Source organism: Daldinia caldariorum (genome assembly GCF_022478825.1).
Source record: "Daldinia caldariorum strain CBS 122874 unplaced genomic scaffold F4812scaffold_13, whole genome shotgun sequence".
NCBI lineage: Eukaryota > Fungi > Ascomycota > Sordariomycetes > Xylariales > Hypoxylaceae > Daldinia > Daldinia caldariorum.
The window spans coordinates 361422-386263 of record NW_025953049.1 but is presented as its reverse complement, the minus strand read 5'-3'; the positions used below and the strand labels follow the sequence as shown (position 1 = coordinate 386263).

The 24842-nt window shown below is 47.3% G+C and overlaps 3 protein-coding genes across 3 annotated transcripts; 1 reads left to right on the top strand and 2 right to left on the bottom strand.

Annotated features, from left to right (window-relative positions):
* Positions 1-491: 491 nt before the first annotated feature.
* F4812DRAFT_435509 (acetyl-CoA synthetase-like protein) lies at positions 492-3450 on the bottom strand. The gene is made up of 6 exons (XM_047934767.1): positions 2806-3450; positions 2200-2716; positions 1974-2137; positions 1424-1924; positions 1274-1363; positions 492-1216 (listed from the first exon to the last, which is right to left on the bottom strand). The coding sequence occupies exons 1-6, from the start codon at positions 3179-3181 to the stop codon at positions 774-776; spliced, it is 2091 nt and encodes a 696-aa protein (XP_047788315.1). The 5' UTR covers positions 3182-3450; the 3' UTR covers positions 492-773.
* A 104-nt stretch (positions 3451-3554) lies between these two features.
* On the bottom strand, positions 3555-5366 carry F4812DRAFT_92435 (uncharacterized protein). The gene has a single exon (XM_047939545.1). The coding sequence runs from the start codon at positions 5188-5190 to the stop codon at positions 4258-4260; it is 933 nt and encodes a 310-aa protein (XP_047788314.1). The 5' UTR covers positions 5191-5366; the 3' UTR covers positions 3555-4257.
* Positions 5367-21173: 15807 nt separating this feature from the next.
* On the top strand, positions 21174-24075 carry F4812DRAFT_92212 (apses-domain-containing protein). Its single transcript, XM_047939544.1, has 4 exons — positions 21174-21918; positions 21979-22111; positions 22170-23267; positions 23567-24075. The coding sequence occupies exons 1-4, from the start codon at positions 21495-21497 to the stop codon at positions 23736-23738; spliced, it is 1827 nt and encodes a 608-aa protein (XP_047788313.1). The 5' UTR covers positions 21174-21494; the 3' UTR covers positions 23739-24075.
* Positions 24076-24842: the final 767 nt, after the last annotated feature.

The following is a 24842-nucleotide window of genomic DNA, read 5'->3' as shown; positions in this document are numbered from 1 at the left end:
TGTTAAAAAGCATGGGTCACGGGTAGAACTGCGAGGCCGCCTCGTCGTCCGCGCACGAGTCTTCTCCCTCGTGAGCGTGCGGACATAAGGTAGCCGCCACTCTATACGCTCGAAACCCACATGTCGCCCGCCCCCAAACGTCTGGAATTAGACTTTCCGGAGAGTAGTGATTCGTGCCCGTCGCTTTGGAAAAGGGGACTTTGCCATTGTGATTGGCAGGCAAAAATATCAAAGCAGATGAAGCGAAGGAATTACGAGCGGTGATAATCGGCTCATCCCCCGTCGTGTCCGTCAACCAACCGGTATCCGCCGGACTTTTAATACGTCCTAGGTAATATGACTAGAACCACGTGAACAAGAAAAATATCGGTATCCAAATAAGTGTACGAGGAAGATATTTCATCAACCAAAGCCATGGGTACAAGGTAGGTATCTATCCATAAGCCTAGCGAAGAGAAAGAAAAAGTCGTGATATTTTTAGCTTTATGACTCAATTAGATAAAATGACTAGAAATTACAAATACAATATCCAGGAAAAGCACACATTAATGTGATTTGACGTCGTTGCTGTGGAGAAGGGGTGTGTCACTACGAGAAGATAGGGCCTTTATGATAGATTACTATACTTGAACATGAATACGAAAGCTACCCGAGAGGTAGATCCTCCTAGTAAATATACCCGCTGATCGTATCCCTTTAACTCAAAACAACAGAAACAGAAGTACAACAGTAGCAGGCATTGTCGAGAATATAGCTCAACGGAGACGAGTCCTCTACAACTTAGCCCTTACCTCGGTCGCTTTATGCGCTTCCCCTCTATGCTTAAAATATTCTACGACCTTAGACTTCGCTACATCGACGACCGACGCGTCCTCGATGGTGGCCGGGTACTGGACTTCGTTCTCGAGCTCGTCGTGAACGGCATTCTCAACCAGCTCCCTCAGAACCCTTCGCAGCGTCTTGCCCGACCGCGTCTTGGGGATCATTCCCTTCCCCTGGATTATGCCGCCGAGCGTTGCAATGCCTCCGATCTGGCGCCGCACCAGCTTTTGGATCTCGTCGGATAGCTGTTTGTCCGGTACAGCGGAGGGAGGGTGGTCAGGCACTGATAAAGTTATGAAGGCGAAAGGGAGCTGGCCTTTCAGGGAGTCTGGAACCCCGACTACGCAAGCTTCCGCAACTAGAGGATGGCTTGTTATCGCTTGCTCGATGGATCCTATTCGGGTTGCTTTAGTAGAAACTTTCATTGGGTAGTTGAGGTGGAATGACTTACCAGTCGAAAGTCGATGACCGGCTGTATTGATCAAATCATCGCTTCGACTCATAATGCTGATGTACCCAGAAGGGTCTATCATGCCGGCATCTATCAGGCTCTCAGTTAGCGAATAGTTTCCAAGCAGAGACTTAAACGAAAAAGACCTACCGCCGGTGTCAACCCATTTCCCTCCAAACCTTTTCAGATACCCATTATAAAATCTTTCGTCGTCTTTCCACAACGTTGTGAAACCCGTCGGGGCTAGCGGTATCGCCAGAACAATATTACCCATCTTTCCTCTCTTTACCTCGTTCCCATCGTCATCCACAACTCTAACGTCAAACCCCGGCAGTGCCATGCCGGCGCTCCCCGGCTTGATCGGTAACCGTCGATAGCTCCTGCTTATGGTGCCTTCGGTGTCTCCCGCGTGTGGCGCTAAACAGATGCCGGACATTGGCGATCCTGACTCTGACGACCACCAATTATCCACGACCGTGGCACCGGGAGCACCGTACCGTTGCACGAGTTCGTCGTACATCGTTACTATCGAGGGTTCCGACCTCTCGCCCGCTAGGAAAAGCGCCTTGAGGCTTTTGAGGCCGCCCTGCTCGCCTATCCGCTTGAGAGACGTGTTATTTGGGTCATCTCTCTTGATAGCCCGAAGAGCAGCTACGTATGTTAGTTTCATGACTCGGCAACCTTCTCCAACGGCACTTACTCGGAGCAGTGAACAAACTCGTCACTTTATATTCTTGTATGATGCGCCAGAGAGTCGAACTATCAGGGGTCCCGATAGGTTTTCCTTCAAAGAGGACCGTTGCTGCTCCGACAAGGAGAGGGGCGTAGATGATGTAGGAATGGCCTACCACCCAACCTATATCGCTTCGTCTCGAGTTAATACTTCTACCTAATGGGTACCTAATTTCCTTTTAGACTTAACTCACCTTGCCGTGAACATAACATCTCTGGGTCCGTGGACACCAAACAAATATCTCATTGAAAGATGTAAGCCAACCGCGTGACCACCTGCTTGACGGACAACACCTTTAGGCGAGCCCGTTGTTCCACTCGTGTAGATGATATAAATCGCATCCGTAGAGCTAACAGGCACGCAATCGGCCCTCACGCCTCTCGCTTTGCAGCTGCGCACCATCTTGAACCAATTACGCTCGCCGGCTGATTTGTTGAGGTTATCCCATCGTAACTCGTCTCGCTGCCAGATTATGACACGGCTTGGCTTGTGACTAGATAGTTGGATAGCCTCCGAGATGAAAGGCTTGTAGCTCATAGGCGCTTTGGCCCCGTCTATTCCGCATGAAGCTGTTAAGATGGCCACGGGCTTGGATGACTCGATCCGTTGGGCTAGAGATGCTGCGGCGAACCCGCCAAACACAACTGCGTGGATTGCCCCGAGCCGGTTGATAGCCAAAATTCCAATGAGAGCAGCCGGGATCATTGGCACTAGATTTTGTCAGCTAGGTACACCCTTTTGATGATGATGATGATGATGATGATGATGATGATGAAAAAAGGCGACGGGGTAAACGAACTATAAACCAACACCACATCCCCTTTCTTGACACCTTCTTCCCTTAGAGCACCAGCCGTAACCTCGACCTGGTCAAGTAGCTGCGAGTACGTGATAGTAGCCTTCTTCTTGGTGACAGGACTATCGTAGAAGATAGCAGGCTGGTGGCCATTGCCAGCAAGGACGTGCCTATCAACGCAGTTGTAACATGTTGATATCTTACCGCCCGAGAACCACTCCCAATGAGGATACCCCAATCCGCTTTTGAGCTTCCTCGTCGTCTTGGTTATGACCGAATGCGGCTTCTCGTGCCAATGCAGCTTCTCGGCGTGCCGGCCCCAGAATTTCTCCGGATCCTCCAGCGAACGGCGGTGAACTTCGTCCTGCGGAGGGCTCATGGCTGCAAGTCACCGTTGGCGGTCTATCTCGAAACTTTAAAAAAGCATGAGATTCGGACACTTTCTAGCTTAGGCACCTGTAGTTAATAAGTTTAATCAACAGCTTATAACCAAATCAAATAATATCATATATAAAGTTCTTAGTGGCATCGACTTTGTCTCACTAAGCCAGCCTAGGAGGTACCTTATAAGTTTTACTTATGATGACTGGCTTATAACGCTCCTTCGAACGACGAAAGGGGCTTTTGTTTACTAAGACCGGTACTAAGATACCCCGCGGGGCAATGAACCGTATTGCGATACATGTCAATCACTTCTCCTCAAATAAGATTACCCCGGGGCTCTGGGGTACGGATGCACGTCCAAGCCACATCCTCGGTAAACCCCATTTATACCGAGTCATGAAGAAAGGCTAAGACCTCAAATACTTCAAAGCGGTTCGAGGTGGTTTTCTGATGGGAAATATCGCATATGCTTACATTTTTGTCTAACATGAGAACGACGGCAAGATGTGAGATGTTTTATGAATATGGTTACGAAGAGTTATGCTATAGCAAGTTACGGGATATATGGGTCTGTTCACACGGTGCATTAACTTAAGCGACAAGGTACGAAGAAGGTAGACAATAAAACATTATATTGCAACTTGACCGGTTTGGCAGCATTTACGCGAACCGGCTTTATGGAACGGACGCCCATGTTTAGAAAAAAAAAACCAACCCGTATGAAGATGTTACAATCCGAGGAACCGAAATCTATGAATTACGACGAGCCGACCGGCAATTCCCCGACGCCCATGCAACCGTAAGCCAAGAACTCCCGGTAGCCCGCCCGAGTACATACCGACCCTCTCGACTACTAATGCAACTGATGCTCTATATGCTGGATGTGTCATGCAAAGTAACCAACCTCATGTATCTCATAATGCAATGTGCAGCAATGCTGTAAACCCTGGATGCAACCAACCAACCAACCAACCAACCAATCCCCTGTTGATCGTGGCGTGTGCTATAATAAAACGAGCAGCGTCGTAGATTCAACAAAGCCAGGTGACACCTAGGCGCGTTCGTTGGTTATCACGTAGATGTGGACTGTTCCGCAGGATTCTTGGTCGCCGAGTATAAACCATATACGCTCTGCTGACCTTTTGACGCCATCTTCAGATTGCTGAATCTTGCTTCCGGGAGGCGTTTTCCTGCTTTTATGCTCTCGAGAACCCATTCGGCACCCACAAACTTCATCCCGCATCCACCTACCTTCTGTATCTCCTTTTGCAACTTTCCTCCCGCCAGACCCCCACCGGCACCTCTAGGCCTTCCGGCTGGTCTACCTAAGATTACGTGAGTCACCTGTTTTCGTCCTAGATTGATGGATGTTCTGCCACCGTGTTCTGCTAGGACGTGTTTGAGTTCGTGGTCAGATATCAAGGGGTGCGTGCTGCCATTGATATACACCACAACGCCGTCGAAGATTTTCTTGGGCTGTGCTTTTGCCGCCTCTCGCGCTTCATCTTCAGCTTTACGCTGAGCCATGAGCTTCTCTTCGGCTATCGGGCCACAACCGTTACCACTGCAGTCCCCGTCATTTCCGTCATTTAAGATACTAGTAGAATGCGCGTCTGGTGCCGCAGGCGTAAGCATTGGCGTCGGCATCGATGACGAAGCCATGCTCGTTGCCATGATCCCTGGCTTTGCAAGCATATCCCTGACGGAACACCTAGCGCGTGACCGCAGCTCAGGCGTGACAAGAGCTTTCAGCTTGGGGTCCCAGTCTTCCGAACCCGCACCGACCGTGTCTGATACTCTCGATCCGCCGCCCGGGCCCCCTCTGAACTGGCTCGTCAACTTCAGGTTCCGGGACTGGCGCCATCCCGTGCTTCTACCCAGATGATTCTCGGCGCGCTGATGGCCGGTAGCCGACGAATTCCAGGAGTCAAAAGCCACGCCATATCTAGGCTCTGCGGCTTTGGTTATCTCTGATTTATTAGACGTGTTTGACGGTTGCGGCATGGCGAATAGAGAGAGATATAGAGAGAGACGTGAAAATGGGTAACACGAAAGACAGTAAGAAAGTTAAAAGTTCGAAAAATTCAAAGTAAAAACGCGTGATTGCTACGTCATTATGAAGGTGAGCGAAAGAAAAGAAAACAGTATGATCTTTTTTAGAAATTCCACCCTCGCACAACGGGTTTGCTGTGTTTTCCTTTGAAGTGAGACAATGAATTAGTCTATAGTAGAGTTAAAAAAAAACTTGAACCAAACCAATTCCCGTTCGAACTCGACGCTAACGGGAAACCAAAAACCCTTGAAGCTACACTGAGCTACCTACCGGCCAGCTGCCCGGGCAACACAGCAGAGGACATGCCGGTAGTGACACGTGACGCCCCGTTTTATTTTATTGAAACATGGACAATTACAGAGTCTAGATTCTTTACCTGGTATGTGAGTTCGTGTAAGCCGGGCGAGATTGAGAAGAGGTTGTTAGTAGATTGTATCTTAAGTATGTTTTGGGTAAGAATGTGTAAGAGTAAAAAAATTGTATATATCTCCAAAGTTGACGAAGTAGCCTTGTATCCCTATTCGATCACTGAAGACCTGATTACATGCAGGTACTAGCGAAAAGATTACCTAAGGTCGGCCTAACAGGTACCTGTTAATTCCAAGATTGCTGTTGGCTTACGTATTGTACACTGCTCGTTTCTTATTACCTAAACTATTAAGGACGTAGCTTTATTTTATTTTAGTTGCTTGTTGTACCTAACCGACCTACCTACCTATTTTATTCATTCAACATACAACACCCTCCGGTTTGAAAATGATGAGCATTACCACGTCTGCCAAGCCCGCATACGATATCGCGTAGGTCGTTCAACGTGAAGGTTATCAGAGCTACGGGATTCGCCCGACAGCAGGAACATCATGTCACGACATCTGACGGAGGTGTCCCCAGCCGGCCAATCGGGTGCGCGCGTTTCGAAACCAAAAGCCCGAGCAATAGGTACGGTACCTCTAGGTTAGGTAGGTAACAGTGTTAAGAGACGGATTTTATCGTTATTATTTTATTCTATTTTCTTTGAATTGTTTAACCTTAGGTCAGGTTACCCAGGTCAGGTAGTTTAAAGCCATGAAAAGGAACTAAAGCATCCATCCCCTCTCCAAAGTCACGAGGACGGCAAATCTGAACTCCCTGGTTGGCACGCCTCGAGCTTACCTTTTTTCAACAACGGCCGTCGAACCCTGGCCTGGGGTTCCAGCCCGGACAGGATGAGGATACAAGAGGCGACAGTCGCATCAAAGGAAGTAAAACAGAAAGACAGACCAAAACAACAACAACAACCCCTACCTGCTTTTACGCTACCTGCCCTGCTTGTCTCGCGATGGGATCGGTCCCGGTTCGATTTCCTGTCCCCCGCACACCCTCATGCAAGTAGCCCACCATATCTCCCGTCATCGTCTTTTCTCATGCAACCCTCTTTTTCGCTGCTGTTTCTGTTGCTGTTGCTGCTGCAATGTCCTGGAGGAAAGGGGGAGCTGAAGCTTCGGTACCCTCCCTCCCTCCGAGTGCCAGCCAGGCAAAACGAAGTTTTCTCTTTCGTACCTAGATAGACCAAAAAAAATTGAACGCACGTCATTGGACTACGGGGCAAAGATGCCGTAGGCTAACCCTTCGACACTAACCGCCTTGGATGCTGACAGCTCACTTTTTTTTTCTCTTGTCTCTTTCCTCTTCCTCGTCTTCGTCATGTCATCGGAGGCTGATGATACAACCCCGACTGTCATCTGCAGAGGCGGGAGTTCCCTCCTTGCTTCCTACATTATGTACGTATGTAGGTAGGTATGTATGAGGTAGGTATGTATGTGTATGTGTATGTACGTATATGCCGAATCTTAGGTCTAGCTAGCAGACCGTTGATTACTGCTGACGGGCTTGGATCGAGGCTGTAAATCCTCTAGGAACCAGGGTAACATGTCTACAAAAATCTAGGCCTCAGATTTCAACCATATAATTGTACGATACATTACGACAGCTAGTTATCCCACATACGATACCCTAACCTAGTGTACTGGAATCACCTACTGGACCTTACCTTACCTTACCTGGTAAGTTAGTATCGTATTGTACGTTATTACCTTAGGGCAAATGCATACCAATACCCTTAGGGTCTTGGGGTACAACTCGGCGGCGAATGCTGGGACCCCATGCTAGTCGTTCATGCAGCCTGGCGATTGGGGCCGCCGCCGTTCTTGTTATAATCTGTATTTGCTATGTCGTGTTGCTTATCCACTTTGGGGTCACGGTTGGATGGGGGTATCATTGATTCAACACTATCGAGTCGGGTTGCATTCCCGACCCGTGCCCTCCTCTATTCCTGTGCAGCCGCAGCGTTTTTCTACTATGTATGTTTTACCGGCATGAACAATTGCCACCCTCTCAGTCTCTCTCTCTCTTGCTTCCTTCGAACGGCGCGCGCGAGAGCGAGTGAGCGTTTGGCTGCTCTCTTTTCCTCCCCCTTTCCATTTGTTCCCTGCTTCTTCTGGGCTACGTTGCAGTGGCCCTTCTGTTGGGTCGCGACCAATGTACGGTTAGTGTTTTAAAGAAATTGCACCAGGCCGGTGCCTGGTAATTGGTCGGCAAAAGATCCGGTATAGGGTCATCGTTGCCGGTGGTTAGGAATTCCTCGAGAAGCCTTGTAAAAGGCCCCTTTGTTCTATCTAAACTTGAGCCCGACTCCCTGGGCTAAACGTTACGAACCCGGGGAGTTAATACTTCACCCCTCCTGTCCTCAAGATAGAAACGACAAAGTGATTCGCTCCCCGTATTGTATTGTACAATAATCAAGTTGGACCTCTTATGGACCACTGAAACTTGTCGGTCTAGAGGAGATTGATTCAGTTCTTTGGTAAATTTAGCAATCGTCAATGTGATTCGGAGGGGAATGTAGTACGTAGGAGCTCCGGATTCGGTTCTTATTTTCTTTCGTCCTGGCCGGTGCTCGGCCCCATCGCGAATTCCCGTTACGAGGTACTTGGGCTGCTACGGGAATAGGTATCCCTACAACAAAAAAAAATCCAGCCTGTTAAAACCTCGCTGGTGATTGATGATGCCGGTATACTAGTGGGGGGCTTTTTAAAAAAACGCTCTCCACTTAGGTGGACGATGGGGGGCAAAAAAACAAATGTCGACGTGACATGGGGTAAGACGGAAATATTGAAGTCGAGGCCCAGCCCTTGAAAAAATAATCATAAATAGAGCACGTACGTACTTTGTGTAGTGCGGGAGGGTATACAGAATCTAATACAGACAGGCATAGATTGTTACTACCTACTATCCTACATATGCGGATCATACTTGCTTCTGCTCCCTGCTTGGCTAATAACTACCTGCTTCGTGCTGCCGGCGGTAGCGGAGACGGGATGCTTCTCACGCATGCCCGCTTGCTTGCCTTTGCTTCCCAGGTTACGTGGGGTGGCTGGGTATTGTAACTTTTGTAACTTGGAAGGGAGATAGGGGGGGCTGACTTATTCCTGGCTGATTTGATACACCCGAGGATGAATTGAATTGCTTTCATTTTACCAATGAGGAGGAGGGCTGTATCGTTGTCTGGGTACTTACCTTAGGCAGATTTTCTATAAGCTAGTTAGACGTACCTAGTCATCTTTTTACAAATCTTCGGCTACGATCGATATAGCAAGTAGGTATCTATGTCTCGTTGTTGTCACAACTTCTTCAAGGGTTTGAAGAGGAAAGAAGGATACTAACGGCACCAATTGCTTGTCTGCAGCCCCCCTGTTCACTTTTTCCCGCTAGATATGTGAGTGCGGTTATGTGCTGTAGTCATACCATGCCGCGCCGTACATACATATGTACACTACGGTACCTAATGCTACGTACATCGTCAGTACTTATCACCTGTGTAAGCATCCACGGTACCGTAGGTAGCTGAAAAGTGATTCCTAGCCCATTCAAGAGGAGATATAGCATCAGGGGTGCTGCCCACGGTGCATGCACGATGTAAGATTGATTTTGAGATCAACAGTGGCCCCTTTTTGTAGACGGAAATACACTACTTACCTCTTTACATGTGTGCTGGGGATCGCTGGTGCAGCATACATACCTACTTCTAGGTACGGTATATAGAATCGAGGTTTCGACAAGGCAAGGTTGCGATTGAGTTCCATGCGAGCTACCTATGGTACATGGTGAAATGTCGATGCTTCTCGGATAAGAATAGCGATACGCCGCGCACAGGCGAGCCCGCCCGAAATCCTTGTTGACGATCACGCTTTACCTGTTGCTGCTAGCGTCAACGACGCCTGCTTTGGAGGAAAAGATAAACTTAGGTCTAGGTACCTTTGACGGAGATCGACCCCCTCGGTGATTGCTTAAGATAGCTATGCGAGAAAGAAGCACGCAGGGCTAAAGGAAAGGATCTGCAAAAAGACATACAGTGCCTGGTTATCCCATACGTTATTCTACAGTATTCATGTTACGCGTAACGAAGTATATTTCATAGTTACCTAAGTTTTGAGCGACGTCCTAACCTACTTAAGTCTAAGTTGCTGGAATACTTTTTTGCGTCTGGACCTTAAAGACGCTCGTGGACAATGACGAGAAAGGCAGGTTGAAGCAAGGTATATATGAAGGTCTTAACTAGCAGACCGACGAGTTACCCGGAAAACCTTGTGTGTGGACCGGGGCTCGACCCTATCACGCAGGACAAGATTTTGCGAGGCTCGGGCGCCTTCGAAGAGACCCAAGAAAAAAATTAAAATTTGAGACTTATTTGCTTCAAAAAACCAGCCACCACCACGTGAGAGCCATGATATTGATATCTAAAACGGGCTACAACTTTGGAAAAGAAAAATACTAGGTTACCTACCTCCTACTTAACCTAGTTGATTTGATTGATGTGAATAAAAAAAAAATGTCATTGTATTTGAATTTCCAAAAAGGGAGAGGGTTTAAGGAAACCAATAGCCGCTGATCATCGGACAAGCGCGATGGAGCGTCGGCAGGGATTTCACGGCGACAAGGATTGAGAAGAAGTGAGAGGGGAGGTTGAAAAAATAAAAGAGAGGGGTGTTTAGTTAATAAGATCTGGACATGGATACGGTCTTCCTAGCGAAATAGCGGTGAAAGATAAACCATTGGAGTTACATAGTTACAAAGTAGGTATTAGGTATGTGGAGAGAGACTTTAAGAGGTGGGGAAAGGAGCTCGGGCCTCTTCTGGGTCTTATGTTGTGGAGTGGTAGGAGTTGCGTATCTTGTTCTTGTTTGAACATTTATCTCGTACGGTGTGGTGGCTGTTAATTACCTACCTCCAACAAGGGTGAAACTCTTCGCCAATCTCGTTGAGCAACACCCAGAGATCCTATGCGTGCGGTAGCATGTAGCAGTTGACTTGTCCATGCTGTCCATGCCAAAAGAGTATTAAAATAGTTTGGACGTTTGTCAGGGAGACTAACCAGACGGAATTGTAAGCTATAAGGTTCGGTTATTCGCAGCTTACCAGGTAAGTTTAAGACCTCAAGGATCGGAATTTTAGTTGCCAATGCCGTTGATACGTATACTCCGCAACAGCCAGAGTAGATAGGGCGGCGTCAAATATTATAAATTCATACTAGTTAGCTTCGCTATTAGTATTATAGATCGTTCCTTAAGAGACTAGAGGAGTTTTGGTAGAGCTATGTGGTCAAGTTCAAACACGTACTAATCCCTCATTGGACCAGCGAATAGTCAACTTAGAAAACATGTTATAGCGATTGGACTTTGCCGTGTAAATACCAGTAATACTAGTGATCTCGATGTTATGATTCCAACAATTCTCTACCCTTCCAGTTTAACGCCCGTGTCTACTGAGCTTATGGTTCGCTTTATCTTACCGATACTAGACAAGCTGGGCAGCTCAAAGAAGAAGTGGAAATGTGGATGCCTTGTCATATTATTGGAGTTAGAAAGCTCGTTCGTGAGGAAGAGCCCCTAGTTACACGCTAACTAAAGAATTTGGCAATTAAGCTAGTTCCTGGTTTCCGGTATGATATCCTTTTTTTTTCTCCTCTTAAGAGGCTTACGAGGAGCACATTACGTTTGGGATTAGGATTAAGCTTCAAGAAGAGTATATTAGTAGAATCAATCTTTAGTTTCCTACTATGGTAACTCGGGAGAATATGGTAATAAGAAATGCGTTGTATTTCGGCTCGGCGATCACGAAAGAGCCGTTCAACAGCTTTGATCACCCCACCGGTACATTTGTAGGGACTCCCCCTTCCCCTCACAGTGGGATGAAGTGTGTGGTGCATGTCGACGTGGAGATGCTTGATTGGACGCGAGGAAACGGTGGGGAGGTTTGGTCAACACCAGGGGAGGGTCGCAAAAGGGGCTTTGCGCAACACAAAAATATGCACAACTAGGTATTCTTATTAGAATCCCTCGAGGTGACGATGTGGAATTCCTTCCAGCAGCTAGATAATGGCGAGGTTTAAGCGCCGATAGCACCACGGCATCATAAACTGCGCGCTCTCTCTCACTCTCAGCTTTCCAGTTTCTAGCCTTTAAGTTGAACTAATCTTTTTCGGTCATCGTCGGCGGATTACATGGGACAAAGTCTGCCGATAGTCTACGTTCTCCACCTTTCATCTTGTACAAGCAAATCTCGCGGGGAAAAGGATTTAAATGTTTGCATGTCGGACGAAGTATGTGTTCGTTACCTACGACAGGGTCAAGGCGTTGGGATGAGCTGATGACCCAACTCTAATGTCTCCGGAGTGACCGTAATCTTCAACAATATGCTCCCACAATACCTAATTGCGAACTGTATCATGAATATCCTTAGCAGATAGTTGATTGATCAAGTTTATGAGAAATGACCCAGTTGTAGGCTTGTAGCACTCTCGTGCTCTCGAGGCCCTAACAGAGAAAAGCCAAGCAGGCCTAGCCCAAAGGATCCCCAGGTGGCAGCATGGGGTAACGCATGCTTGATTGGATACATCGCAGATGTGAGATTTGCATAGCCGCTGCCCGCTGTGCGTTAGACTGCTTCTCGGTCATGCAAGTGCTCAAGCCATCAGGACGGGTTCCCCTGTCGTCTTACGAGAGTTCCATGAGCCTTTTCTAACGACGATGCTGTTCTTCATATATCGCACAAGAGTCGACGGGATTAAACGCTCGCTTGATATCAAAGCGCTTCTATGTCAGATTTTTTTTCGTAGTCATTTCCACAAGTTGGAATTATCATGACGCGTCCTCTAGCTTCCGTACGAGCGATGAAAGGGATGAAGGAACTGTCCCAGTGTAAGCGAGGTCTTTGACCTAATTAAGCATGGTAACTTGCTCCTTCAATTGTACCTTACTTTTCTGGGGGCCGGCTCGAGTATGAGCCGAGTTAGCGAATCCGAATGATTTGGTCTTTTGGTAGATATATCAAAATTGGCGACACCAGATCAGCCACACGGATTTACCGCGCTTTGGAGAGACACCGAAGACGACGGATGAGAGTGATCCACGTTACTTCAAACTGGATCATCGTTAAAAAAAAACCCCTGTCCAGAGGTCCAAGATGCCAAGACTAGACTTCCAGCTTCAGGGCTGAGGGCAGAAAGCAAAGTTAAAGGATGATTTAATGGGAAAAAAAGGCTTCCACTATTTCACCTAATAACCGATAAATGACGTTGAGATTTCCCCCCCCCCCCAAGGACCGTGGACCGAGGGGGTGATACCATCAATTTTGAATTAGCTTTCTATCCTTTGAAGGACTTGAATTTGACTACCCGTACATAGTACAGTATTGTTACCGGATACCATGTAGAATAGGCCCATCGGTGACCAAGTAATAGCTGACCAGGATGTTTCAGTTACATGCCGTAACGAGATCATAGTAGTAATGTATTAATGTATCTGATCACAAGTCGCGTTTCGAAATGTCTTGCCTTTGAACCACACATTGCAAACCCGGAAGGTGGTTATCCTAATGCACGAATGCCAGGAAAAGGTGTACCTATACTAGGTATGTAATTCAGTTTGATTTGGAATGGAGTTGATTTGATTTCACGTGTCATACCTAAGGAGGCTGCTACGCCTTATTATCGCGCGGATGGATGAATGCAATGCATAGCATGAGCATGGTACACAGCATTGCAGTGAGCATTGAGGCTCTCTTTCACAGCATGCCGTCACCTTGTTACGCTATCCACAACAAGCCACTCCGTTGGGAATCAACCCGACAGCAACGATGGCACGAGATTCATGTGCTCCTCGATGCGCGGGAGATTGGGGGGGAGGGGGAAGTGGAAGGGGAGGGGCATGGAACAGAACGAAGATAATACAAAGCTGCATGGAATCATGCATCTCTCCGGAGCCTCGCAGATAGTGAACCCCAAAGCTGCCCAAGCTACTACTGACTTACATACATACAGATTTGGGGCGAGCCCACTCTCTAAGACCTAAGAGGATCCCCTGAAGTTTCCAAAGACGTGGATTTTGGCTTCGGTTGCCCTGCGTCGATCCACTGGCGCACGGAAGTACGTGCAGCTTGACATCGACGTTGGCTGAAATTCCCAGCCTAACAAATCAATATAAGGTAGTTAGTATGTAAGGTATGCACGCGAAGCTACCTACCTATATACACACTAGGGTTATCCACACTTTATCATCGATATATCTAATCAAGAGGTAGCTGTAACTGCCCAGCTGTAACTGCTCAGTTGCAGCATAGCTTTATGCCCTAACAGAGGGACCTGATATAATCAGATGGGGGTGGACTTCTCCCATAGCAAGCATTCCAAGAAACCCTTGATACATGATAGTTATAGTACCTGGTATATATAATGGTTTATAAGGCATTGCTTCTTTCGTCCTCGTGTCCATGACCGTGACTGTACAATACATACTATGTAGTATGTGAGATCCACCAACTGAAACAGGACCCTGGAAATTAGATAAGGCGATGGGCTGCTTGGCCATGTGGCTGACCGTAAAATCCCTCTAAGGCTAGCTTCAGATCTGCCAGCAATTCGTTGACCACCCAAGCCGTTGGAAGTTTGACCAGTAAGCTCAGGCCACGAATGGGACGGGGACTAAATAAGTTGCTTACCGGGCCACGCTGTCAAGCCATCCCTTTCATTGACAGGATGATGACGCCGTCTTATGATTGGGCAGGTCGCGCCAATGCCGATTCCACTGGCCCTTTTTTTTTTTTTCAATTTGTTCCTTTCAACGTTCATCTGACATCTTGATCTTGTTAAATCATATGATATTGCCACCGGGTTATAGTAATTGTAAACTAACATAGTTACCTGTTATAGATAGGTATTGAAAGACTTGTATAATCTCCAAGTTAAACGATGATATATAAAATAGATACAAACTAGCTGTATCGCTTCAGACGGGGTATCATAGATGACTGATTATTGGGTATCTTTGAAGCAGAACAAGATGCTATGGTGCATCGTAGGGCCGTACGTATACTATGTATACATAGGTACCTATGCAAAGTATGTTAGGTACATACCTCATATATGTACCTACATATTAGGTATTACCTAGGTAGGTACGGTTGTACTCGCGGAGTGCGTACTACATGATATAGTGGGGGCGACAATAGCCTAGCTGCTATAGCGTCTACGTACCTGGATACGATAGGTGGAACGCTCTAAGATGGTGGGTCTTGTATGCAAGAGACGGGCTTGGCGATTCTTAGTGTGGATTTTAGGTTGACTGCGATATGTACTACAGCTTAGGTAGATGTGAGTACCTAATATAATGACTATAACTGGTGTAAGGTAAGAGGTACCAAATGTAAGAAAGCCTATATGCGTATTTAGGTACTTAATATAGGTAGATAGGTACGTAACTTACCTAAATTATATGAGCACCTATATGAGGGCAGTGTAAGTGGTAGGGAAGTATCGGATCAACTCAAAAGTCATTAAAGGTTGCTTAAGCAGCTTAAGCAGAACGATTGAGATTTCGCGGAATCTTGCATTGGGATACGTAAGTGCTGCAGAGAGGATATCTAGTGCGGCGCCTTTTAATTTTTAGCATCCTGCAAGCCCCACCTCGACGAGCCCGGCTGCCGTCTTACACAATGGATCCCGTGCGACACAATACGTAGCACCTACATACCTTTACATATATACATCTACGCATATAATCATAACGTATATTATGTAGTATAGTATAATTTATGTCTCTTATGCACGATCACGTATCTGAATATATGAACGACTATTATGTCATCTTTAGCTTGGTTATCTCGCTGGCCGTCTTGGGTGAGATGACGACAGTGTATATACAATTATATATGCTTACCTACCAAGATATATATTAGATACCTACTTTAATATATGTATAATCCAAAGCGTAAGAAGGAGTATACTAGGCCCAACGTTGACTCAAGTACATGATAACTTCTTTAAGTCCCGGCTGTGAAACATCTGAGAACCTATGATCTCAACGCCCTCTCGTCGTTGCAGCCAATTGCAGGGGCTATAGAAGTGGTGAGATTGCTAATTCTAGATCCCGTCTACCGTGTCTTAAGGTAGGCCATAGTGTTGTACTATAGTCAGTACGGGTAGACAAGCTTGGCTGTCGCTGAGAAAAAAAAACGTGTAGATCCCTCTAGTCCCGTAGAGTCGTAGACGTATCATGCATACTACTTCATGAAGCAGGTGTAACGGACCTGCTTCTGCTGCGTGGAACAACGATCAACCACTGCCGTGCATTCCCAAAGCGCCACGAGTAGAGCCCGCCATGGAAACGTAGATTCGGGGAGACGTTGACGATGGTACGGAGCCTATGGCGTTCGTGCTGTGTATTCCTTTCCGTGCGTGTAAGCGTGTCTGCATCTCACAAGGCACAAGGTTTGATGGGGTTGCTAATAAGGTACTATGTACAGCAGCCATGGTCTGCATCAGCATCCAATCGTGCATGCAGCAGAGGCTCTCGAATGATGCGTTTACATATAATCCAGAGGGTGGACATGGAAGCGTCGAAACTCGAGGGAATGGTCTAGGTTATATCCCAAAACCAGTATTCTCTCGCATTTTGGACGGATGACTTGCCTAGGCGACGGATATCTTTAAGCTCGCAGCGTGTCACATCTGCCATACATACATGCACATACATAGACTAGGCCCTGTCTGAGTGCATGCATTGGTGGCCGTCCCTAGCTGAACGCCCCTTAGCTTCTACGGTAGGTGCATAACTGACGAACAGCTAGACACGTACATAGTAGAGCTACATCGAAATCACCCATTGTTAGATTGCCCATTTATCACATATAAACAGATCTAAGTCCCCAAGTCGATCTGAATAAGGGGGCTCGGACGTCTATGTGATCAACACCACTCTAAGGTTCGTCGGAGCCACCAGCTAGATCTGGTTTCGGTCCGCCAGGAGGAGTTGGGACGAGGATGACGATAGGGTTTTGTTGGTTGAATCCGCCAGTCCTAGCCAGGTCGACGTTGCAACCCTGACAGGCCCACCGAGAAGACTAGGATGGTGATTACCAACAAGAAACCTTGGCCCTTGGCCGGCGAAGGGACGACCTCAGAATTGAAAAAAGAGGGGAAAGGCAGAAGAGCCAAGAAAAGCGTGCTATGTACAAGCCTAGTCAAAAGGCGTGTGCGGAGTAAAGAATTGCTCAATGGCCGCCGGGTTTGCTGCAGACACGCCTTTAACGAGAAACGAAACGGTCTATTTCCATATTAACACTCTATTGGGCGATTGAAAAAAATAAAATAAAAATAAAAACCTAACCGTCCATTATTCTGTTCCTGTCATCAATGAATAGGAGTGTTGATAATAACTCGGCAATCATCGCCGTTCGCGGACTCCACACCGACTAGCCGTAGCGAGGACAAGACAGTGACTATATAGAGACTATACGCTATACGACAAAGAAGTCGGCTCAATTCTATGAGCGTTGTCCGAGCCTGAACTGTGAAATGATAAGTACGTACGATTAATTAATATAAGTGGCTGAGAGTATCTCCCCCATACTACGTTAGAATACATAGGCCGATATCGATGCGGAGATAAGTGGCGATGCGGAGCACCGGGTCAAGGAATAAGGCCACGCCAAGCCGACCAGCTATGAAGCCCTTGAGATCGGCCGAGCAAATCTTTTTTTTCTCCCTAGCAGAAAGCTGCTATTCCCAAGAGGCAGGGCCAGGGCAGGCAGGGTATATTCAAGATGAAGCCCAGCCTGAACCTCGGACCGGGTGAAGGCGAAGTTTACCATAGTGTACGAATACCTAATGTAAGAGACACAATACACTAATCGAGGGTGATGCCGGACAAGGCAATTCGAGACACAAGGTTGGTAAGGGTCCCAAAGCAAAGCAGATCTGAGCAACCAACAATCGACGTTAGCACCATCTCGAAAAGAAAGACACAAAGGGAGCCGTCCCGCGTCTCACTCTGGAATTACATAAGATAACCACACAATGACAGGAGAGATTGTTGTATTCGCGCAAAGCATAGACGTACCGGTGTTGGAACAGCCACACGAGCCGCCAGCGTCTCAGAAGCCCAGTACGCCCTATATTAATTAGGTACTTTTGTGAGACGGTGCCATACTATGCTCGGACTTGTTAGGTTGTGGTAGGCCATCGTCAGTACTATGTAGAGAGATAGGAATTACCTAGGAAAAGCGCTGGTAGTCTTTTTTTTCTGCGCGGTCCGGAGGACGATCGATACCCTTTTCTCCTCCATTGTATCTTACTAGAACCACCCCTTTGACATAATGTACTGATACGCCCCGTGGGTAACATCGCATTGCACTGTCCTAGATATGTTTCAAGTTGTAGTAAAGCCTTCGACGTTTTTTTTTGGGCTCAACTTCTAATTACTTCCGAAGATTAGGAGGTATGTAGGCAATTCTATGGTAGGCTGATATCTCGTGTATGCATCTGATAAAATATATCGAACCTTTCCAGATTTTAAAACAAACTTTCATTAGTCAATGGACGATAATGGTATAAAATCCAAAGCTATAGACATTTTGTTTACTGGTTGGCATAACATGTACCTAAGTTGATGCATAACTGTGTAAGCCGGGTTTGTTACACGTAACTAGAAGTAATTACAAAGAAATGTTTGCCAACCTACATTAGGTAGTACCTACCTAAAGTTAGGTACTTTGTACTATAATACTTGTAGACGCATGTCACAAGATTTAAAAAAAAAAAGGTACAACAAACTGAACTTCAACTTCAAAATTTAACCTTATTCTCAACACTATTTTAATCATACTTAACTACATTGCAATCTCTTATCGTAAGGATGCGTACGATTTTTTTTTCCATCAGCTTTCGAGAATCGTAGTTGAGTGCTTGTAAGTAAGGCCGCGCTCACCGTCTCCGACCAGGCCCTCAGGGAATACACACGTATCTAATCCAGCGCGGGGAATCCACATAGCGAGTATATTCTCTGCAAACTAAGGTAGTTGGAACCCCAAAACTAATACTATTCGACAGATAGGAATTTAGTATGTCTCTATGGAGAGCTTTTGGGAGGTTCGACATAATGCTGTGCTGTGTGATAAGTACAGGACCAGGTATCTATGTGTACTTCGCTTCTTCTTTGAAAGGTGAATTGACTAATCATCGATGTCGTCTGTGTTGTGCGTGTTAGCAGCTTTCTTTACCCTGGCCACTGTGTAGGGAGATTCGAGGTTCAGGCTAAGAATCTAATTTTAGCTATCATGTCTCTCTATCCACGAGTCTTCCGTGGGATAGAAGGGTAGTCATTTGTTTCATTCGTTTGATAGTCCTGAATTGAATAAGATGGGCAAGGCTCTGTGGCTCGGGGGTTGGGGGGGAAAGAAAGGGAAGAGATCTCATTTGGCTTGAACTCGATCAGTTCGCCAATCTCGGCTCGTACTGTGCATCTCATCTACATATTCCACTACACTAGGCCAGGGGAGAGAACCACGACAGCCCGGGGGGCTTTGAAAGAAAGGAAAAAAAAAAAAAACAAAAAAACAAAAAACTCAACTTTCTTTCAGTTTATCTTACAAATGACCTAAACACAATTTTCGACGGCGACAGCCAATTCATGTTATTATTGCTTAGGTATTAACTAAGCCTAGTTAAAACCTTGATGACCTTGATAACCTTGATAGACTTTTTTATTATTTGTGCTTTCATCTCAACATCTTGTAGAGGAAGCTACTACTATGCAATGCCCATGTGCTAGGTAGGTAGTTACGTTTTTAAATGCGCGCCTACCTATTCGAATTGAAGTCACATTCACCTTTCTCCAAGCCTTCTCCCTCACAGTCCCCGGTTTGGGTTTATACTGTGCGTACGATTTTGCAAGACCAGCCCCTCATCCCGGTAGAAGAACAACAACAACCCTGATGATTACACGCCACCGAAAAAAAGAGCCACACTAAGCAGAGAGCCTGGTGTTAGTTGTACAACCCTTGGGCCACCAAGGACGAGACCCCATGCTACCACCTACAAAAGAAAAGTTGTCCAGACAGCCAGACAGCCAGAGTGTCTACCTATCGTCAAGCTAGGTACGTACCCAATCCGTTTATTAGGAACATAGGAACCTTACAAGGAGGAAACTGGCCCCCCCCGACCACCAACCTCGCCAGCCCGCCAGCCCATTTCGCTATCCTTATCCACTATTCATCCTTCCCCTCCACCCCCGGTTCAACAGCAAACCCTAGCCAGGCGCACCCACACCCGGCCCCGTCTGGTGTTAGCGGCTTCGCTGCTACTAATCCCTACCTTCCTTACAGTCCACGGCCCACAGTCCATAGTCCACAATTCACAGTCCGCTTCCTAAAAAGCAGCGCTCTTGCTCTTCTCTGCATTGTATGTGTATCCTCTACACCTGCCCTGTCTACCTGTCTACCTCTCCTAACCCTGCTACCCTTGCTACCCTACCTTTACTACCTAGTTAGCGTCTAGTCCCGTCTGCATGTCTGTGTCCCGTCTTTTCTTACCTTGACCTCTCTCAACTTTCGTACCTCCACTATCTTTACCTCTTCCTGCCTCCTCACCACGAGAGGAAAAAAAAAAACCTTGGGCCTTTCTTTTCCTTTTCTCACCTCTAACTTCCTCTTCTTCTCTCTTTTGGTGACGTCTCGACCTCCCTAATTCTCACCAGCGAACGCCATTGAGGTCCGGAGAGAAGGTATGTGTTCGTCCTCTTCCCAATTCCTACTTGCGCGCAAACTCTACCCCCCCTCCACTTTGCATCCTGCCCTGCGCATCTGGGACCTGATGTTCCTGCATTAGAGTTGAGAGAGAGAGACAACCTCGTTGAGAGGATGAAAGAGGAAGAGAAATAGAAAAAAAAAACGGAATCGGGAGGGAGGTACATCGATGTGTTCGTTCGTGTGTTCGTGTGTATGTGTATGCGTTCGTGCGAGAGACCTCACTCATCCTGTCCAAACGATCAAAGACGACGACATCTTTTCGCCGCTTTCCCTGTCCCCTCTCCCAGCGTCCCTCATTGCACATTATTACGTCGAATATAACCGTCATTCTTCGACTGCCACGATTGTAGTGCAGAGTGCCAATGCATCCACATTCCCTTGAAATATCACTCGAGCCTGATTTATTCCTCTAGACTGCGTTTAGTTCATCATAGTTGACGATTCCTTTAGAGCTTCACGACCTGTAACGATTACGCCGTACGGGAAAACCATCATTGCCGAGGAAGCACATCCGCCGTGCCTATTTCCCCGCAAGTGCTGGATCACAGCCCGTCGAATAAGTTCGTACGCGTCCAGCAATCGTGACACCGTCCCAAAATTTACTTCCTAACCCTATCGGTTGAACTGTCGACGAGCCAATTGGACCGCTTGTCTCGTTTTACCGCGGGCTCATTATTCCTCTGAATAAATTGAAGCCTAATTGTGGTGCTGGTCTGTACTCAAACACAGGCCCCTGCTTGTTCGACTCGTTTTTTTGAGCTTTTTTTTTTAGCCCATCGTGGCATTTTTGTCGAGCGCCGTAAAACTGGATCTACCGCCGATTTCCCAGCCGCAAACCCGGGGAACGTCTGACGTACCACCATACTACGGTTCCATTTCTCAGCGCCCGCCGTATGTGAGTGAGAGGTTGCCTTCGCTCCCCTTACCCCAGGCGCCATTGGCCTACTCCTCGAGTAGTTCATCTCCCCGGGTTAGTTCCATTGCATCCTCCGCGAGTTCTAACGGAGACTCGCAATCTTCATTCACTTCGGCACCGTCTTCAAACGGCCCTAAGACGCCATCTCCTAGTCTTCCCGTCACAACGGCGATATCTGGCCCTCCTTCCCAGGCCATTGGTGGGTACGAGCCATACTCCGCGATGAATACCGCGCCTCCAGACATGTACTACCAAGCTACGCACATGTCTGCAGGTCCTGCACCCCAGCCACAGACCGTAACATCAAACGCGTTACCTCAGTATGGCCACCAGCAGCCGACCTTATTACAACCAGGCCCAGCACAGTATTCTACTGCTCCATACCAATACGGCTACGCCAATGGATTGACATCTCCCCAGTCTGCGCCGCCGGCAGTCTCGGGCTCCATGGGTGCCCAAAATGTCCTGCCTCTACCTGGGGTTCCCAATCAGGGAGGCATGCAAAATCAGTATCAAGGGTTTGACACAACAGGTCAAATTGCGCCGCCGGGGATGAAACCCCGAGTTACGGCCACGCTTTGGGAAGATGAGGGCAGCTTGTGCTTCCAGGTTGAGGCGAAGGGTATTTGTGTTGCACGCCGAGAAGGTAGGAATTCAATATTTCAAACGGTAGAAACTAAGGAATGAGCTCACAAGATTTTGGCAGATAATCACATGATCAATGGCACGAAACTGCTAAACGTCGCTGGAATGACACGTGGAAGAAGGGATGGAATTTTGAAGAGCGAAAAAGTGCGGCACGTCGTTAAAATTGGTCCTATGCACCTCAAGGGAGTTTGGTAAGTTTGAGACCCCTTTTCGGCGGTTGAACATGTATACCCATAATAACTCTTCCAGGATTCCCTTCGAGAGAGCTCTCGACTTCGCCAATAAAGAGAAGATCACGGAGCTGTTGTATCCACTGTTCGTTCACAACATCGGAGCTTTATTATACCACCCTACAAATCAAAATAGAACGAATCAAGTCATGGCTGCAGCCGAACGTCGAAAACAGGAGCAAAGTCAAATGCGGAACGGCCCGGGTCCGACACCCCCTGGTGGCGTCTTGCCGTCAATCCAGCAGCATCACCACCACATGGGACTACCAGGACCCCAACCTCCGTTACCATCTCATAATAACGCAGGACGCCCGTCCCTTGACAGGGCACACACTTTCCCGACGCCGCCGACAAGTGCATCAAGCGTGATGGGAAGCATGGGTTCATCGGAAAGTTTCCAATGGGGTCAACAAGGGATGAGTGGTGCTCAGGGTCCTAATCCCATGTCTATCGATACGGGTCTCAGCAACGCTGCACGATCTATGCCAGCTACACCGGCAACTACGCCTCCAGGAAACACGCTGCAGAGTATGCAGTCTTATTCGCAGAGTAACCAACCTTATGACAGTTCACGTGCGGTCTATAATGGTCAAGCTACCCAACAGTCTCCTTATCCTCCCTCAAACAACAGCCCACAGGATAGAAACATATATGGCCAGACAAATTCGTATATGAAAAGTGAGATGGGCCCTCCGGCTGGACGTCCAACTGGTCCTAATGAGCAGGCCGATGTTAAGCCATCCAACGGATTACTGCAACATAGTGATGGTGTTCCTCACCCGTCCGGTGAGGATGAAGCTGAGCATGAGGCAGAATATACTCACGACAGTGGTGCTTATGACACCAACAGAACGTATAATTATAACCACCCGCCTGTTTCTGCGTTACCAGGCGATCATCAACATATCCCTGAGATAACGGGGTCGCCTAATCATCAAGCCGGATCTGGGCGAGCTACCCCTAGGACAGCAGCACCGCCGCAACCGTACTACGCTCAACAAGCGGGCTATAGTACGCCACCGCGTGTGCCCCAATCAAGCAACCTTTATAATGTAATGAGTGGCGATCGGGCGCCCACTAATGGCGCACCACCGCCGGATGTTTATAGCTCGCAAAACGATATGGGCGCCCCCATGCAGAATGGTTATGCTGCTCAGCCGGTTATGAACGGCGCATCAGGTGCCTTGAAAAGAGGCCGTGATGATGAAGATGATCTGCCTCGCCCGTCGAGCGGTGGGTTAGACTTAAAGCGCCGAAAGACAGTAATCGACGGACCCATTGCCGCGGGATACGACGCAATGAGCCGTCCTACATCAGCGGTGGCTCGCCGGCGATAACCTGGTATGAGCTTATTCGATGTGTCATGCTGATGTTCTCTTTTCTCTGCGCATTAATCTGGGTGTTGGGGCACTTGTGCGAAAATCGATTCTTTGAGACGAATCACTTCCGCGCCATAGAGTGCAATGCCGACTACGAGACGCTCCTTTATTTGTTCCATTCCGCATCTTTTGTATTCGCCATGACGAATCATCATCATGCTTGGGCCCATCCATCAGAAGACACGATGACGAAAATTACGACTTCTTGATTGTTATTAACAGCCGTTGAAAGGCCGTGTAAATGCCTCACGATTTAACGCGTCGCATGGTGGACCTTAATTTTCTTGAGATGATCATCGATTATTTCTGTTTTTTTTATGCTGAGGATGAGATACTCGAGCAACGCAAAAGTCCTGCCTATTACGATTTCTAGGCGAGTAATGTTCATGACCGAGGCTGAATTTGTTTTACTTTGTTCATCACATCCATCAGCCTCGTAGAGCACGTGAGGCTGCTGGTACAATTATTTTCCTAGTGACGACATGATGACGACCCGATTTTTTTCTATTCACCAAAAGGATGTGGTGTCACTGTGGGCGTGTGTTGGAAATGTCTCTTTTCTGGTATCAATGGTCATGAACTCGATGATGGAATTAAAAAGCTATTGCTTGATACACAGCGAACTTAGATTCTAAGCTACATACAACTGTCCCAGCCAATCGTATCACATATTAGGCTGTAAGGCAATTAAGTGGAAATTTGTGACCAGCTTTTCCTGGCTCTATATTACAGTAATGGGATTATCTACCTAACGTGCTCTCGTCCGTCGCCCTTTTGGTAGTACCTGGGTAATTATTCAGTTAATCCCCTACGTTGCCATCTCGTTTGCACTACGATTAGAAACCATTTTGGATCCCGCGCGCAGAATACCTATCCCATGATGCTAACCCTGATCATCTAGCCTGTACTCGTACCAAGCCTTGTGTGAGGTAGCATTTTCCAAACAAACACAATTTTCATTACACCCCAATATCCTTTCCCCTGGTCGTACGGTAATGTGGTAGCCCGAGTTATGTAGAACACTTATAGCTGGTGTGTAGATGATGGTAATGATGGGAAACATAAGAGGAGGGGGGGGGGGTGTTAAGTCCTCCTCCTGTTGGCACTGTAGACTGTTGACATCATGTCGTTGAAAGTGGCTGTTGCTGGCATTTGACGAAATGGGCTTTGGGATATATAAATTAGGTGGCTTACTCTAACAATGTCTACGGGTTGGTTAATAGTCCTTTACCTATACTGCTGCTTGTCAGCTCGATTCTGGTGTCTTTTTGTAGATCGATCCCCTCTTCAACAAGGGTCAGGGAGTTCAGATA